This window comes from Rousettus aegyptiacus, unplaced genomic scaffold (genome assembly GCF_014176215.1).
Source record: "Rousettus aegyptiacus isolate mRouAeg1 unplaced genomic scaffold, mRouAeg1.p scaffold_m13_p_3, whole genome shotgun sequence".
NCBI lineage: Eukaryota > Metazoa > Chordata > Mammalia > Chiroptera > Pteropodidae > Rousettus > Rousettus aegyptiacus.
This window is the reverse complement of record NW_023416306.1, coordinates 81,277,157-81,292,531: the sequence shown is the minus strand read 5'-3', so window position 1 is coordinate 81,292,531 and position 15,375 is coordinate 81,277,157. Positions and strand designations below refer to the sequence as shown.

At 50.3% G+C, this 15,375-nt stretch overlaps 2 protein-coding genes across 2 annotated transcripts; one reads left to right on the top strand and one right to left on the bottom strand.

Annotated features, from left to right (window-relative positions):
* Window positions 1-3,201: 3,201 nt before the first annotated feature.
* On the top strand, window positions 3,202-7,936 carry ODF3L1 (outer dense fiber of sperm tails 3 like 1). The gene is made up of 4 exons (XM_016144051.2): window positions 3,202-4,663; window positions 5,468-5,578; window positions 6,450-6,563; window positions 7,083-7,936. Exons 1-4 carry the CDS (start codon window positions 4,543-4,545, stop codon window positions 7,562-7,564), a joined length of 828 nt encoding a protein of 275 aa, XP_015999537.1. The 5' UTR covers window positions 3,202-4,542; the 3' UTR covers window positions 7,565-7,936.
* A 5,066-nt stretch (window positions 7,937-13,002) lies between these two features.
* On the bottom strand, window positions 13,003-14,179 carry LOC107510489 (glyceraldehyde-3-phosphate dehydrogenase-like). Its single transcript, XM_036239528.1, is given in 3 exon segments — window positions 13,003-13,292; window positions 13,295-13,791; window positions 14,163-14,179. Coding segments are annotated over 3 exon segments (804 nt in total).
* Window positions 14,180-15,375: the final 1,196 nt, after the last annotated feature.

Below are 15,375 nucleotides of genomic sequence, written 5' to 3'. Positions count from 1 at the left end.
AGCCTATGGAGGGCCCATGTGGAGAGGAACTGGGGCCTCTTACCAACAGCCAACACCAATTCACCATTCGTGTGAGTGTGCTATCTTGAAAATGGATCTGCCAGCCGCAATCAAACTTTCAGGTGACTGTAGCCGTTACAGATATTTTAACTGTCACTTACTGAGAAACCTGGAGTTAGAACAATCCAGCTAAGCCACTTCTAAACTCTTGACCCAAAGAAATGGTCTTAGGTTCTGAAAGTAACATGTTACACAGCAGTAAATAACTGATACAAACCCATACAACTCTAAGTGGTAGTCCAGTGAGCCAGACTGGGAATGTGTCTGTGACTCAGAAAGTAGGAGTCTGCTACTTTGAGGAGGAGTGATGTTTCCTTGCTCAATCAATGGATTGACTCATTCATTCATTCATTCAACAAATATTTCTCAAGCATTTATCATATGTCAGGCACTACATTGGGGGCTGGAGACACAAGAATAAATGACAGAAACTCTGAGGAGTAAGGACGAGGGAGATGTCTAGGACAAGCACTTGGATGGACAGCGGTATCATTCATTGAGGTGAATGGGAGGCAGGGAATGTTGATTTTTGGCATGTTGATTTTTTTGATGCTTGTGGCAAACCCCAGTGACACTGTGTAGGCTGTTGGATATGTGGGTCTAAAGTACCTAAGGAGGTCTGGACCAGAGGCGTGTATCTGGGAATTGTTGGGGGACAGATAATGGGATCGAAACAAGAGATGAGACTGTTCAGGTGAGAGGAAGGAGGTGGAAAATGAGAGGAAGGCCCAGGACTGAACTTTGACACACCGTTGTTTTCTCTTAACTCTTTTTGGACATAATTTCAGACTTATAGAAAAGTAGTAAGACCATTACAAAGATTTTCCATGTACCTTTCACCTTGATTTCCTAAATGTTTATATTTTACCATATTTTAAATTCTTTTCTATGTACATGCATATTTTTTCCTGATCTATTTGAGAGTAAGTTGCAGACATAATGTTATTTTATACTTAACTACTTCAGTGTGTATTTCCTAAAAATGAGGGTCTTCTCTTTCCTAATTAGAATATATGATCAAAATCAGGAAGTGAACATTGGTACAATGTTTTTAACAGGCCACAGACTTCCCCTGAGTTTTGCCAATTTTCCTAATAATATCCTTGATAGCAAAGGAAAATTCTGGCTCCTATGTTGCATTTAGCGGTCCTATCCCTTGAGTTTCTATTAATCTGAAAAAGTTGGCCAGCGTTTGTCTTTCATGACATTTCCACTTTTGTCAAGCACAGACCAGTTATTTTGTAAAATGGATCTTGATTTGAGTTTGTCTTGTTCTTTGATAATTGGATTCAGGTTATGTATCTTTGGTGGGAACGCTCCAGAAAGATGCTACATCCTTCTCAGTCTACCCTTTCAAGAGGTACACACCAGCTCTCTGGCCCATTATGGACGATGTTAACTTATATCGCTTGGTTGAGGTGGTGCCTGCCAGGACTCTCCCTGTAGAGTTGTAGTTTTCCTCTTTGCAGTTAATAAGCATGTGCCAACATTGAAAGATCAGGTTGAGGAAGAATAGCCAGGAATAAACTTTGTGAAGGGGCGTAGGGACATGGGAGGAAGACAAGAGCACCTTAGAATCAGGAGGAGGTGCTACAAGGAGGAAGGAATGGTCAGTCATTTTGGCCCAGTGCAGCCGACCAGGCAAATGGGCGAGGGTGAAAGCGTCTATTGGCTGCAGCTTCCACGTGCAGATCATAGTTTAGGTAGAGTGATGAGCCTAAAGCCGGCTTGTGGAGAGTGAAAGGGAGACAAGCGCAGACAATGGAAAGTTTCTTTGGGGACGTTTCTCTATGGAGAGGGATCTAGGCAGTGATGGAGCAGTGTGAGGGGCCAAGGAGATGGTTTATCACAGGGTATGTAGAATGACCTAAGAGGGGACTGGGTGAGGGGTTAAAGCAAAGAGAGCAAAATGTACTTCAGGAAGCAGCAAGATGGGAGAAGGTCTTGGTGGGTCCTCCCCAGCTCCAGAGGGAAGTGGGAACAGGTGACAGAGGAAGCCAATGGTTTTGATGGTGTGGCAGGGAGGGTTTGAGTCAGAGTCCAGTCTGATAGCAGTGATAGCAGGCAATTTGTGTGAGAGTACTAGAGTGAACCAAGTGAAGGACAGGGGCTGATGTTTTTGATGGTGTGGCAGGGAGGGTTTGAGTCAGAGTCCAGTCTGATAGCAGTGATAGCAGGCAATTTGTGTGAGAGTACTAGAGTGAACCAAGTGAAGGACAGGGGCTGATGTTCCAAAGGGAGGGGATGGTTACTGCTGTGGAGGCGAGAGAGAAGGCCCAGATGTGTTGGGGGAGAATGGCAGAGAGGGAGTGGAGGGGAAGTATTTGGAGATGAGGTAGACTGGGAACTGGGAGGCCAAAGAATTGGTGGGAGATCCCTGGAGAGGCCTAAGCCACCAGGATAATGGCAGGAGTTGGAGATGGGGTGGCGAAGAAGGCCATGAGACAGGACCACAAAGTGTATGAGTCAGGAAAGCTGGCAATCCTGAGGAGATGAAGAGGGATGCTCTGGAAGCCGGAACCCTGGAGGAATGGTGCTTTTGACTGGGAGGGGACACTGCCAGGTGGGTACCAAGGAGACCAGGTACCAGCTCTGCCTTGGGCTTGGAGGGACTGGGTTGTGGGAGACAGAATAGCAGCTTTTGAGAGAACCAAAGGCTGTCTCAGGGTTGAGCTAGGTCTCTGTTAAAGTTTGAGGGAAGAGAGCATTTAGAGCAGAAGAAGAGTGGCTTATGACCTGCTGGTATAGAGTGGCTCAGTTTTCCCAAGTGAGCTGCAAACAAGGATGACAGACTGCAGATTGGGGAATATCAGGAAGACCTCTTGGGTCTGATATAGCAGGAAACTCACCCCAGACTAGGAAGGTGGAGGTCTTAGCCCCACATCTGGCCCCCATATCAGTCTGAGGGGACCATCAGATCTTGGACCCAGCAGGCCCACAGCTTCCTCCAGATAAAGCTGAGAGAATGAGGAAGAGGAGGCAGCACTGCCCACAGCCCCAGGCCAACTGAGGCTGGGCTAGTCCCCACCTTGCCCAGCCTCACCTTTCCAGAAATCAGAGGCTTGGCTGTCCCATAGGTGATGTAAGGGGCACAGGGAGGTCTGATCCTGTTGGAGTGGGACCCTGCCCTCTCTTCTGAGCCTTTTAGTACCACATGCGGCTTCTGTAGCCCCCAGCATGCCTGGCTAGTCTCTGAGTCCTCACTGCACCTGCCACTCAGAATGAGTGCAGAGTGTGTTTGGGTTTCCATTAGATCGGACACTATGATTCAAAGAGAGCCCTGGAGTTTGTGTCTTGGTTCTGTCTCTGCTACTAATGTGATGGGAGATTTTGGGGAAGTCCCTCTTTCTGGGCCTCAGTTTCCTTATCTGTGTACTGGGCTGTGGCAGGCAACCTCTCTAAATCTAGTTATCTATTCCCAAGGTGGAAACTCCTCTCACCTGGTTCTAATCAAATCCCATCTGAACTATGAACTGGTTAGTCAAACAGGCCTCAGGACCCCAAGCCTTTTAGGTTTTTAGGGTTGAAGAGGTCTCCAGCATTTCCTCATCTCTAGGGCTCATCTATCAGTCATATGGCAGCTGTGTCTCTTCCCTACTGCTGAATGTTTTCTTTCACATGCCCCCCACCCTGGGGTGCTCTTGACCACAGGCACAAGAAGTGGCTTCTTAAGGCCTCAGCACCACTCCTCCATCCTCCTTTATTTATTCCCTATTTCCTGCCTGAAATGCCAACAGCAGGCATGTATTCCTTGAGCTAGACACGGATCTCTAAAGATACTGTGCAATGTAATAGGAGTCTGGGTTGCTATCAAACAATTACACCTTAGTGTGAAATAATAGGCTTGATCCTTTCTCAAAGAAAAACAGATTTTGATAGAATGGAGGGTATGTCCAGAACCCGGGGTAGGGAGATAGGTAGGAGGGGCAGGGGATAACAGGCCACCCTAGGGGCTATGCCAGCTGCAGGAACCCTTGACTCATAATCTACCCCCTCTTTTCATTCCTTTCCACAACCCTAGGGCATCCACCAGGAGTGAAGAGCTGACTCTGTCACTTTCCTTCTCCCTTTTTCTTCCCTGACCCTTCAGGCTCTTTGGCCTGGTTGGATGTAAGGGGCATTGGAGCCGAGCTCTCAGGGTTCCACAACTGAGCTGTCAGCATAGAATTTCTACTCCACAGTTGAGGCACCATGGCAACTGAGAGAAATAAACACTCTGGGTTTCACAGTCCAAGTTCTGCAGTGATGTCATCTCTAGCTCCTTCTTGCTATGCCCTGTGACTAGCTGCACCCTAGACAGCCTTAGCTGCTCAAGCTGGAGGACTGTCTTTCTTCCTAGCCCCCAGACCACCTCTGGATGGGGGAGAGAGTGGACACAGAGGCTCTGGTAGGGCACTTGGAACAAGCCTCACACAAGCCTAGCTTCTTGCCTGCTGCTTAGTTAACTCAGTAACTGCCATTGCCCCTTCCTCGGCCTCAGCCATGAAACTGCCTAAGGAGGCCAGGAACTCTGTGTTCTATGGGCAGCGCCCAGAGAAGAAGGTGCAGGTGCCCTCATGGAAGGAGGTAAAGCAGACCCCTGTGATCATGGCGATGATCAAAGGTGAGAGCAGGTCCCCCACCCTGGGTTTGGGCCTATTCCTCTCTCTGCAGGGCTACTCTGCAGGTGTCCCAGCTTTCCAGCACTGCCTCCTGAAGACTCTCCTTGAAGCCTATGGAAGATCTGTGCCTCCATGCTGAACCTCATAGGCAGTATTAGTTAGTTGCTGGAAATTTTTTGTTTTTGGGGATAGGGGACCAAGGGAGCATGGGGCGTGAAGTGAGGCTGGTTTTGGAAAGAGGCTAGGGATTTTTTGGAGCCTATAGCTCAACTTTAGATTTCCTTGCTTCCTTTGAATCTTACTCTCAAACGAAAGTAGAAAAAGTAAGTTTTAGTACATCGTTAATGACTGATTATTGTTCTATGTGTGAAGTGCTTGAGTATGTGATTAAATGTTTGGACTCCATTGGCTGATTGTCTCAGAATTTTCACATCATCAGTTTGTGTGACTTTAGGCAAAATGATATTCCTAGGCTCTCATCTTTAAGCTGGAAAAAAGATTAGTTTCTTACAGAGTTGTTGGGAAGCTTAACTTAAATAATCCATATAAAACACTTAGCATAGTACTTGGCACAGAATAAGTTCTCACTTAATTGCAACTATTACGCATTACACATTGCCCGTACAAGAGAAATTGTATATTATCTGGGAACACTGCCTTTAATCCAGAAAGCAGCTCGATGGTGAGATTGTGACAGTGTGACCTCAGTGGCAGCAAGACCCAATGTTCTCATGACACTATATTTGGGGCTTCCCGCTTCTGATCTGGTGGGTCCAGGCTGAGTGCTGTTCTGTCCACTCTCACAGGTCCAGGGCCTGCCAAATACCTGAGGCCCTCCTGCCTGGGCTACCTAGGCCATGACATCTCTATGTTCCAGGAGCCAGCCTGCACTTTGCACTCTCGGCCTTGGGAGAAGCGTGAGTGTGCCCCATGCCTGTCAGTCCTTTGGGTGTAGAGTTATTATTGTTGAATGTTTGGGGTAGCAGTGTGAGAAAAGGAGCCATTATCTGTAGCCATGGGCCTCTGGGAACCCAGGCCTGACCCGAGTGGGATGCTCAGGTGGTCTGTTGGTTCCAGCAGGAAGCCAGCAGGGATACCTAAGTGACCTACCCCTCTGAAGGTGACTGCGGGCATCTCCCAAATAGACTTTCTGAGGAAGCTTTGAAGGGATGTTCTGTCCAGCTGGTAGAGCAGAGTCCTGTCTGGGCTTTGGCTGGGATCCTTCAGCTCTGGCTGCCGTGGTTCACTTGCCATAGCAGCTAGACAGGAATAGCTGGGGACTGGGGGGAAAGTGGTGGAGGTGGCGGACCCCAAGCCTTCCCAGGTGGCTTAGAATCCGCTGGAAGTGTGGAAGCAGAGGGCCACACAGCACAGCTGAAACCACTGGCCAAGGCCAGCAGTGAAAGGAGAGGCTGAACAGGGGTATGTATCTGGGGGTTTCCGCTAAGCCCCTCCCGGGGGTGACACACTGTCCTCAGTAGGGGATCTTCTGCCTGGGGCTTGGGCCCCTTCTTAATACTAACAATAGCCACTATACCTATTATTACCCCTTGGCTTCAATCCCTGACCAGCTGACCAAGCTGCTGTGTCTGTCCCTCTGAAGAAGTTCTTGGGAATGTTAAAAGCCCCTCTTACAGATGAGAAAATAAAAGTTCCCCAAACACCCAAGAGTGCAAGCAATTGGAAGGGACTCCTCTCTTGGGGAGGGAGATCTCTCCTGGAGACAGGCCAGGCTAACCCTGGGGCGGCCTCTGGGACTAAATGAGCCCCTCCTTGGCTGCCCTGCAGGGATCATGGACATATGCAACCCTGGGCCTCACTACTTCTTGGATCCTAAAATAACTCGGTTTGGAATGTCCAGCTGCCCACAGGTCCCCATGGAGGAGCGCATCTCTAACCTGCGTAAGATGGGATGGGGAGGGAGATGGGGGTTGGGAGGTTGGGGGAAGGAAGTCCACCCTTAGGACCTGTGCAAGGGCAAAGGGTCATGACTCCCCTCACCAGGTGTGTCTCTGCAATGTCACATCAAGACATCGACGTTATCATGTCTGTGTCACAGTACTTAACATCTCGAAGCCAATGTTATGCATGTATGTCATGGAGTAATGTTATAATAAAAATGGGGCTCATGTCATGGTAGCAATATTGTCAGCTTAATGAGCTCATGAACTGTAGTGATTCCAGGACGTTTTCTTGGTGCTATCACAGGGACAATGTCAAAATCCTGACAGCCCAAGGGTGATGTTCTAATGACATAGCATCACGTCCTGATGTCAGAATGGTCTAAGTCCTGACCCTGCCCATAGCCCCATGCAGGTGTGCATGTGTCCCTGATTGAAGCTAAGGTGGCTCTCATAAAGTCTAGTAAAGTCTAGTAAAGGTGAATCAAGGCTGCAGCTCTCTACCTTCACCCACTTTCAGGTCTGAGCTCCACTCCAGCTTCTTGCCACTACTACTTGGAGAAGACCCACATTCCTGGGGAATGCAGGGCTCCTCAGTACACTTTTGGCTACCGGTGCCCATACAGAGTGATGGATCCCAATCCGGCTCCCAACCAGTACAAGCTACCATTCTTGCTGGGGCCCAACATCCCTGTCAACCGAGCTGCTCCTTGCTTCAGTTTGGCCCCTGCGGACAAAAACTGGTTCTACAAGGAGAATGTGGCAGGAGGCCCTGGGCCGGCCATGCATGCTCGACCTGAGCCCTCTGTCTACCAGAACCGTAGCCCTGTCTATAGTATGGCCAAGCGCTTCGCCTACCCAGTGGACCATGCTCCTCGGCCTGGCCCGGGCTCCCATGACATCCAGCAGGTGACAGTGCACAAGCCCCGCACACCTGCTTTCACCATGGGTGTCAAACACTCACCCCACCTGTGCCCACTGGTCATTGACATTCATGACTGAGGCCCCACCTTCCCCACAGAGGATCATTTTCCATGCCGAATCGAGCAACTTACCAAGGTTTTGAGTAGCAGAGCTTGTGCCTGCTATGTCCAGCACACAGAAGACATTAGATAAATATATATATTTATTTATTTCTCATTTTACAAATGTTCATGACTGCTTCTTTTGCGCCCTGCCCTGGGGTAAGGATGCTGGGAGACATTGTAGGGGTCCTTGTCTGGGAGAAGTTCTGTTCTGGCTCACCAAGGGAAGGCACCCACATGCCCTCCAAAAAGCCCTGAGCACAGACTCCAGAGAGCTGAGTTCTAGTCCTAACTCTGCCGGTAACGTGTTGTGTGGTCTTGTGCAGCTTCTGCTCCTCTCTGAGCCTCAGGGTTGCCCTTTGGGCAGTGAGGGTGGGGGATAGGCCTGGAGGATGTCCAAGTTCCCTCCAGCTCCAGAATGATGTGACTCTGATCCCTGACAGTGCTCAGTACCCAAGAGAGGAACAGGGCGAGTGGGTGGAGGCAGAGGAGGGAGGAGTCCTCCTGGTTGGGGATGGGGAAAGGGGAGTTTTCCTGGGGAAAAGACCTGGAGGACAAGCAGAGACAGTGTGTATGTAGAAGGAAGGGTACTTATGGTGGAGGTAAAGTTAAGAGCAAAGGCAAGCAGGTGGGACCAAATGGTGCAGGGCAGGGAGCTGGGGAGGCTCAGAGGACAAGAGCTCAGGCTGCAGGAGGCTCGCTGGTAAAGGGACCAGATTAGATTTAGGTGGACAGCTTAGATTTAGGCTTTGTCCTCAGTGTAGTGGGGCTAGATAAGACGCAGTATTTTCAGAAAAATTTGGGCAGAGAGAGAAGGTTGACAGGGTGGGCAGAGCTGGAGGCTGTAGTTAGCCTAGGTATGAGGTCTGCATGTCACATGCTGTCTTTGGAGAGTCACTTGATTGTCCCCAACCTCAACAGTTTAGTCCTGCAATGCCCATTAGAGGAGAAGCACACACTAGCCAGGAGGGGGCAGTGTTGCTTTGCTTCTGAGTCCAGGCCTTGCCCATTGCCCCACCCCTTCCTGACTTGGCTGCTTTTAGGCAGACAGGTGCCAGAGTTCTTGCCGCTCTCTGGGGAGGATGGGGTCTCTGGGGCTGGTATTTGTCCATCTTTAGTTCTAGATATCCAAATCCCCCATTCTGACTTGCCCCCCACCCCTGGGACCAGCCCCTATCCCAGCTCCCCTGGACACAGAAAGTGTGAGGAGGACTTCTACTCCTGCTCTGCAGCCTGGGCCAGTGGAGGGAGGGGAGGCAGGAACTGTGAAGGGAGAAGGACTTAGGGGAGGAGGCGAGGATGCGGACTGTCTTTCAGACCCCACTGCTTAGGCAGAGACGTATTCTTCTGCATCCACTGACCCAAAAGCTGAGGGAGGCAAGAAGAAAGGGCTACTCAAAATCTTTCTGATGTGTCTGATGGCTCATCCTTTTGAATTTGAGAAATAATCAAGTTTTTATTGAAAATGAAAATTGAATAGAAGAACTAACTTTGGGCAGAAAAGAGTAGAGAATATCTTTGAAATATTTTTAAAAACATACAAATAATTATTTTTAAAAGGGGCTTGCAGAAAATTCTACAAGGGTCACATTTCACTCTGGGCCCAAAGTACCTCCCCATTCCCCTCTCCTCTAGGCCTAGGGTGTTCTGTCTGTCCTGTCTTCCACTCTTCAAAAAGGCTGGGCTGGGCAGGCTCAAGAGGGAGAGAGTGAGCTTAGGGACCCATCTGTCTTGCAGCAGATTAGAAAGATGTCATTTTGCTGACATTGCCATTTATCACAAAGGCTGCAAAAATTAGTAATGCTTGGGCTGAAAGTGTTGGGTAGGGGTGGGACTGGCGGGTGGCAACAGTTGATGCTCTTCTGTGTAGCACGCATGGTAAGAGGAGCTTCAGGGCAACCTCTAAATACAGGTTTTTTGATTTAGTGCTCAGCCCCTCCCAAGGCCCTCTAGTGGAAAAATGAAGAAACTGAGGCCCGAAGCCAGGGAAATAACATGAGAATTAATGGCTTGTCTCTAAATAAAGGTCCAGTGTGTGACCGGGATCAGAGCTCAGTGAATGACCAGGGTCAGAACTCAGGGTGTGACCAGGGTTGGGGCTCAGTCTGTGATGAGAGTCAGGGCTCAGCCTAAGGATGAGACCATTGACTTATATTAAGATGAAATCCTAGTTTTTGCCTCATGGCTCAGTCTGGGGCTGACCTCGGTCTGACCCCAGCTGCCACCCAGCTGTACCAATCTGGGTAGGGCCTGGCAGTTGGCCCTAGAGTTAGAACTAATCCTTGGGGGTGGGTTTGTGATCCCAAAGGAAGGGGAGAAGGAGGCTGGAGGGTTCAGAATGCATCTTCAGGGGATGAACATGTTTGGAAAAGAGATGACCCCGCCAAGAAGAGGAAGATGAATGGGGCCAGCCTTGTGCCTCAGCCCACAAAATAACAGGGCCAGGATCGAGTTTTTGACAAAGCAGTCTCCATTTCTTGGCCTTGCCTCCCTCCGGTGGTGACCAGGTAGGTGACCTGCAGGAGGTCAGTGGGCATGGCCTCCCAGGCCTGGCTGAGTGCTGACACTACCCCTTCTGAGCAACTTGGGAGGCCAACCTTGACCTGGTAGGAAGCCTTGGTCTTGTAGGGCTTAAGCCTGTGGCCTTAGTACTTAGGCCTGGAGCCTGGCACATTTGCTGAGCTACTTTATGCCAGGCTCTGTCTGTGCCTGGGTGTATGAAAAGATGGTGAGGGCCCAGCCATGTCCTCTAGTTCAGAGGCTGGCTCACTGGCTGCATGACAAGCAGCTCCCTCCAACCCCTAACAGACACTGGTGAGCGGATGAGGCTCAGGGTATGGCAGGGTGTCCACCAGAACTTCCTCCCTTCTTTCCAGGGGGCTCCACTGGTCATCAATCCCACATCAGGTGTTGGTAGTAAAACTACAGTAACATGACCCTCCTGGACGCTGGACCTTACTCTGCACACAATGCCCCCCCCCCCAATACCAGACACATTCAAATGCAAGCTTTATGTTATACTTACAAGGAAAGACAGATGAATCACACACACTGCATATAAACAGACACCACAGCATATACTACATATACCTATTCTTCCCAGGCACCTCCTTATCTCATGCACATGGCCATGTCCACCCAGGTTCATTCACATCGCTCAGTGCCCTGGAGAAGAAAAAATATAAACCCTGAGAATACCCCCTCTCGTCCCCCGGCCAGGCACAAGTGCAGAAGGGAGGTCGGGAGGGTCTGCACTCAGGAGGGAGTTGGAGCGTGATTCCCAGCCCTGGGGTCAGAGGAGCCGCTGGCTGGCACACAGCCCTCCCGTCTGGGGTCCTGACTCTGTATGGGGTGCACTTGCTGTGAGGCTCTCCCCACCAGGGTAAGCCAGATCTCTTTTCCCTGCCCACCTGAGATGCCCACCTGAGGGGTCACCCAAGGACAAGTGGACTAGAGTAGGCACTCCTGCCACTTAGTCCTCTAGTTCCTCGTCCTTGGCTGGGGCAGGGGCAGGGGAGCTGGTCGGAGGGCATTGTCCCTGGATTCCTGGTGAGGGTCAGCAGCTGCATCTCCAAGCTCGCTGGAGGTGGAGAGTCCTGTTCTTCTGGTTTCTCCTTCCTCCTGTGTATTCACAGTCCCCCATTTAGCTCCTCTCCCTCCAAGTCTCTCTGCTTCCCCCTGGCTGTCCTTTCTCTTCTCCCTCACTCTCCCTCTTGCTTCCCCATCCCTCTGCCCTGTCTATCCTCTAGAATATAGATTGACATTTTGTTACCCTGCAAATAACAGAACTATTCTTGGAGGCCCTGACAAGAGGAGGGCTGTGTGGATGGTGTGACCTCTGGGCATTGTGACCTGTGGGCTGTATGGCTGGGGGCACCCACAATCTCACCGTCCTTTGTTTTTCTCTTCTAGAGCTTCATTTTTCCTAGGAGAGCGGAAGCATGTTTCCCTTCAGGGGAAGAAGGGAGACAAAAGAGAAATAAAAAACTGTCACCGGTAGTCTTGTAAACACTTTATGTAGTGTAGAGTAGGGGATCAGCAGGAGAGAGGGAGTGAGGTAGTGGCAGGGACAAAGGAAAGGGAGCTGGGAGATGGGAGAAAGGTGAGCTGGGTAAGCAGGAGGAAGAGACCAATAAAAAGGTCGATCAGGGATGGTGGAAAGATCTAAGAAGGGAGACCTTACACAGATTTCCAGGCAGGGCCGGGGAGGGAGCTTCCAGGCTCTGGGACGCCAAGGTGAGTAAGACAGACAAGTGTCTGTTTTTGTGGACTGTAAAATCTACCGTAAACAAAGCAGTGGTTTTGTGTGTTCAGCACTTGCCATGTACTAGCACTTAAATAAGCTGAGAGTCAGAGGGGGTGGGCGACTTTCCCAGTGAGACACAGTCAGGGGTGGGGGGCACCAGGATTCCAGCCAAAGTCTATCTGACTCCAATCCTTCTTTCACATATCGCCTGCTAGGGGCCTGGGGCTGGGAAAGAGGGCTAGAGACGTCTTCTCTGGGCCCCAGTTTCCCCATCTGAAAAGTAGAGAGAATGCTGGCTGCTCTGCAGGGCTGTGGGAAGGATCAAGTGTCTGGATTCGGGTGGTCATCCAGCTTTAGTTCCTTGGAGAGCCAGCTGAGGATATGGTGGAACAAAGAACACCCAGTGGTAGGAAGACTGATCATCAGCAGCTGCAGCTTTAGAAGCTGGAAGGAGGGAGACCCCAGCTTCACGCCCTGCTGCTACCCAGTGGCAAGATTTTGGTACTGCAGGCAATGGGTCTAGATGCTATGGCAAAAGGGTCAGAGCTGGAAGATGCCTCTAGGGAGTGTTGTCTGGTCTTCTCTGACCCTGTTTTGCAGATGCCCTGAGAGGGAAGGAACTTACCCCCAGGTTACCCAGGGCAGAATCTTGGGCTGAGATTGGCTTTCAGAGCAGGGTGCTTCCCCTCAGTCCTGTGGTGCTCAGGAAGCTCCCCTGGACCCCCAGAACAAAAGAGGCCGAGCTCTGCATCCTTTGCTTGAAGCCACTTCCTCCAGGGAGTCTTCCAGAGTTTCCTCCAGCAGGATGTGGCCTTACTCCTGCCCTGCAGCCCTACACACATCCCTTTTCCTTGTTCCTTCTGCTCCACCAACCCTGAACTGTTCCCCTCCCTCAAGCAAATTAGGTAGTGGGGCCCCTGGAGACATTAGGGATGATGAACTGTCTTCACTACATGAGGGTCACCAGCTGGGAGCCCAGCTCTGTCCCAGGACTTTATCTAAATTTTATCACTTGAGCCTCATAACGACTACAGGAAGTTGGAGTGATTTTTGAGCCCCATTTTTTTTTTGGCTGGGTACAGTGAACTTTACTGATTGATGGTACAGGACAAGGTAAGGCTCCCTAAACCCCTTCCCTTTTTCAGGGGGTCTGGGATGGAAATGAGAGGTCAGGAAATTCTCAGTGTATTGGGGGATCGATTTGGGGCACGGACTCCCCAGCAGCTGAGGGTCTCTTTCTCTCGCTGGGGCTCTTTCTCTTTGGAGGTCATGTGGACCATAAAGTCCACCACCCTGTTGCTGTAGCCAAATTCATTGTAATACCAGGAAATGAGCTTGACAAAGTGGTCATTGAAGGCAATGCCAGCTCTAGCATCGCAGGTGGAAGAGCGTGTGTCACTGTTAAAGTTGCAGGAAACAACCTGGTTTTCAGTATAGCCCATGATGCCCTTGAGGGGATCTCTGATGCCTGTTTCACCACTTTCTTGATGTCATTATATTTGGCAGCTTTCTCCAGATGGCAGATCAGATCTACAACTGACATGCTGGGGGTAGGGACACAGAAGGCCATGCCAGTAAGCTTCCCATTCAGTTCAGGGATGACCTTGCCCACAGCCTTGGCAGTGCCGGTAGAAGCAGGGATAATGTTCTGGGCAACCCCTCGGCCATCATGCCACCGTTTACTAGAAGGGCCATCCATGGTCTTCTGGGTGGCAGTGATGGCGTGGATTGTGGTCATGAGTCCTTTCACGATGCCAAAGTTGTCATGGATGAACTTGGCCAGGGGGGCCAAGCAATTGGTGGTACAGGAGCCATTATTGACAATCTTGGGGGAGTTGTCATACTTCTTACGGTTCATACCCATCACAAACACAGGGGCATCTGCAGAAGGGGCAGAAATGATGACTCTCTTGACTCCACTCTTCAAGTGAGTTCCAGCTTCAGGAAGACGTGGCTGTCTGTTAAATTGGCAGAGCAGAGAGCTGAGCCCCAGTTTTTGAATGAGGAAACAGACACAGAGACATCATAACTTTTAGATGCCTGGATAGGAAACCCCGCTCTATCCATTTTATGGAGAGGGGTTTGCATTTGGAGATGAAAACTATCCCCATGGTCATATGACAATCAGCTATGACCAGACACTGAAACAACTGGTACAGGGGTGTTGTGGGCTCCGGTCTCAGCGACACCACTATGCCGCCGTGTGACTTTGGGTAAGGCCCGTCCCTCTCTGGACCTCTGGTTCCTCATCTGTGAAATATGTGCGTATGTATTCTGAGTTTCCTCAGAGATCCATTCTGGGTCTGGAATTTGGCATGTCCAACCTTACCTTAGCCTGGGGTGCATCGTTCTGAAGGGCACTGGGAAGAAGGGGTGAGCAGGCGACAGGTCTGGGAGGGCAGAGCTCAGGCTGGGTCCCTCAAGTGCACCTCCTGCTGAGGTTGTTAGTGTGGGAGGCCAGGGGTGAGGGATCCTGGGGAAGTGTTATTGGCTGTGAGAGTAGGAGAGGGGTACAGATTGGGACAGGTATGGGGTAATGGGCTGCCCCTTGGGCCTAGGAACCTTTTCCTCTGCTGCCTGCCATGGAGGGGCATTTTTCTTGGCAGGAAACAACCGCATCAATCAGCGGCAATGGGAGGCTGACAGCCGGCTACTTCCTGACAGCCTGCTTAAGGCAGACTCATAAATTCCACTTGGGCTGGGGCTGGGCTGTAAATTCCTGTGATCATGTCTGGCCTCTTGCGCTCTGGGACAATTTGCTCTCTCCTGGGCAGAACAAGGGGAGAAGCTTATTCACAGGTCCTGGGGGGCTCAAACAGCCTCTTCCATAGGCTTGTAGGCTCTATGGAGATGTGGCTGCTGAACCCCTTAGGACACTTCAGGTCTACTCCGAGCTATCTTCACCCAGACCTGTCTACCTCAGCCTTCAATCTCAGCCATTCCTGCTCTGGCCTGAATCACTGCATGGATCACATGTGAAGACACTTTCTGTGTCCTCTGAGATCTCCTGGGGCCTGTGGCCAAGAGGGACCACCGACTTACCCTAACTTCTCCTGCTACTCCATATGTCAATCCATCTTGGTGATGATGAGGACAAGGTGGGAACCAGGGCCCAGTCTGTGTGTTTCTCATTTCAGTGGGCCTGGGGCCCTGAACCCACTGTCTTTCAGGGAGGGAAGGGCCTCAGAGAACTTCTGGTGGAAGGCTGCAGTCATTTGTCAACTTCCACAAGGACTTTTATGATGCTCAGATGCCAGCCTTTAACATTTTTCTTTAAACTGGATCACCTTCAAAATTTCAATGTGTGTTTGAGCCTTGTCTTAAGCAATATTTGTGAAATCAGGTGTCTGATGTGTTGGTTAAACACACACACAAACACACAAACACACGCGAGAGATGGACACGTGAAAATAAATACATGGTTAAAATAGCAAATGCCCATCGCTGTGAACTGTCTAAAATAGTCTTGTGTCTCACCAATGAGGCAAATGCCTTTCTTTAAGAAAAGCGGCTCTATGAACATCAGTGTGCAGGCCAACAAA

Excerpts from the sequence above, each read along its gene's own strand:
- ODF3L1 (XM_016144051.2), top strand. The coding sequence starts at position 4,543 with ATGAAACTGCCTAAGGAGGCCAGGAACTCTGTGTTCTATGGGCAGCGC. Across the intron at positions 4,664-5,467 it reads GATCATGGCGATGATCAAAG|GTCCAGGGCCTGCCAAATAC; the intron begins GTGAGAGCAGGT and ends CCACTCTCACAG. Across the intron at positions 6,564-7,082 it reads GGAGCGCATCTCTAACCTGC|GTCTGAGCTCCACTCCAGCT; the intron begins GTAAGATGGGAT and ends ACCCACTTTCAG.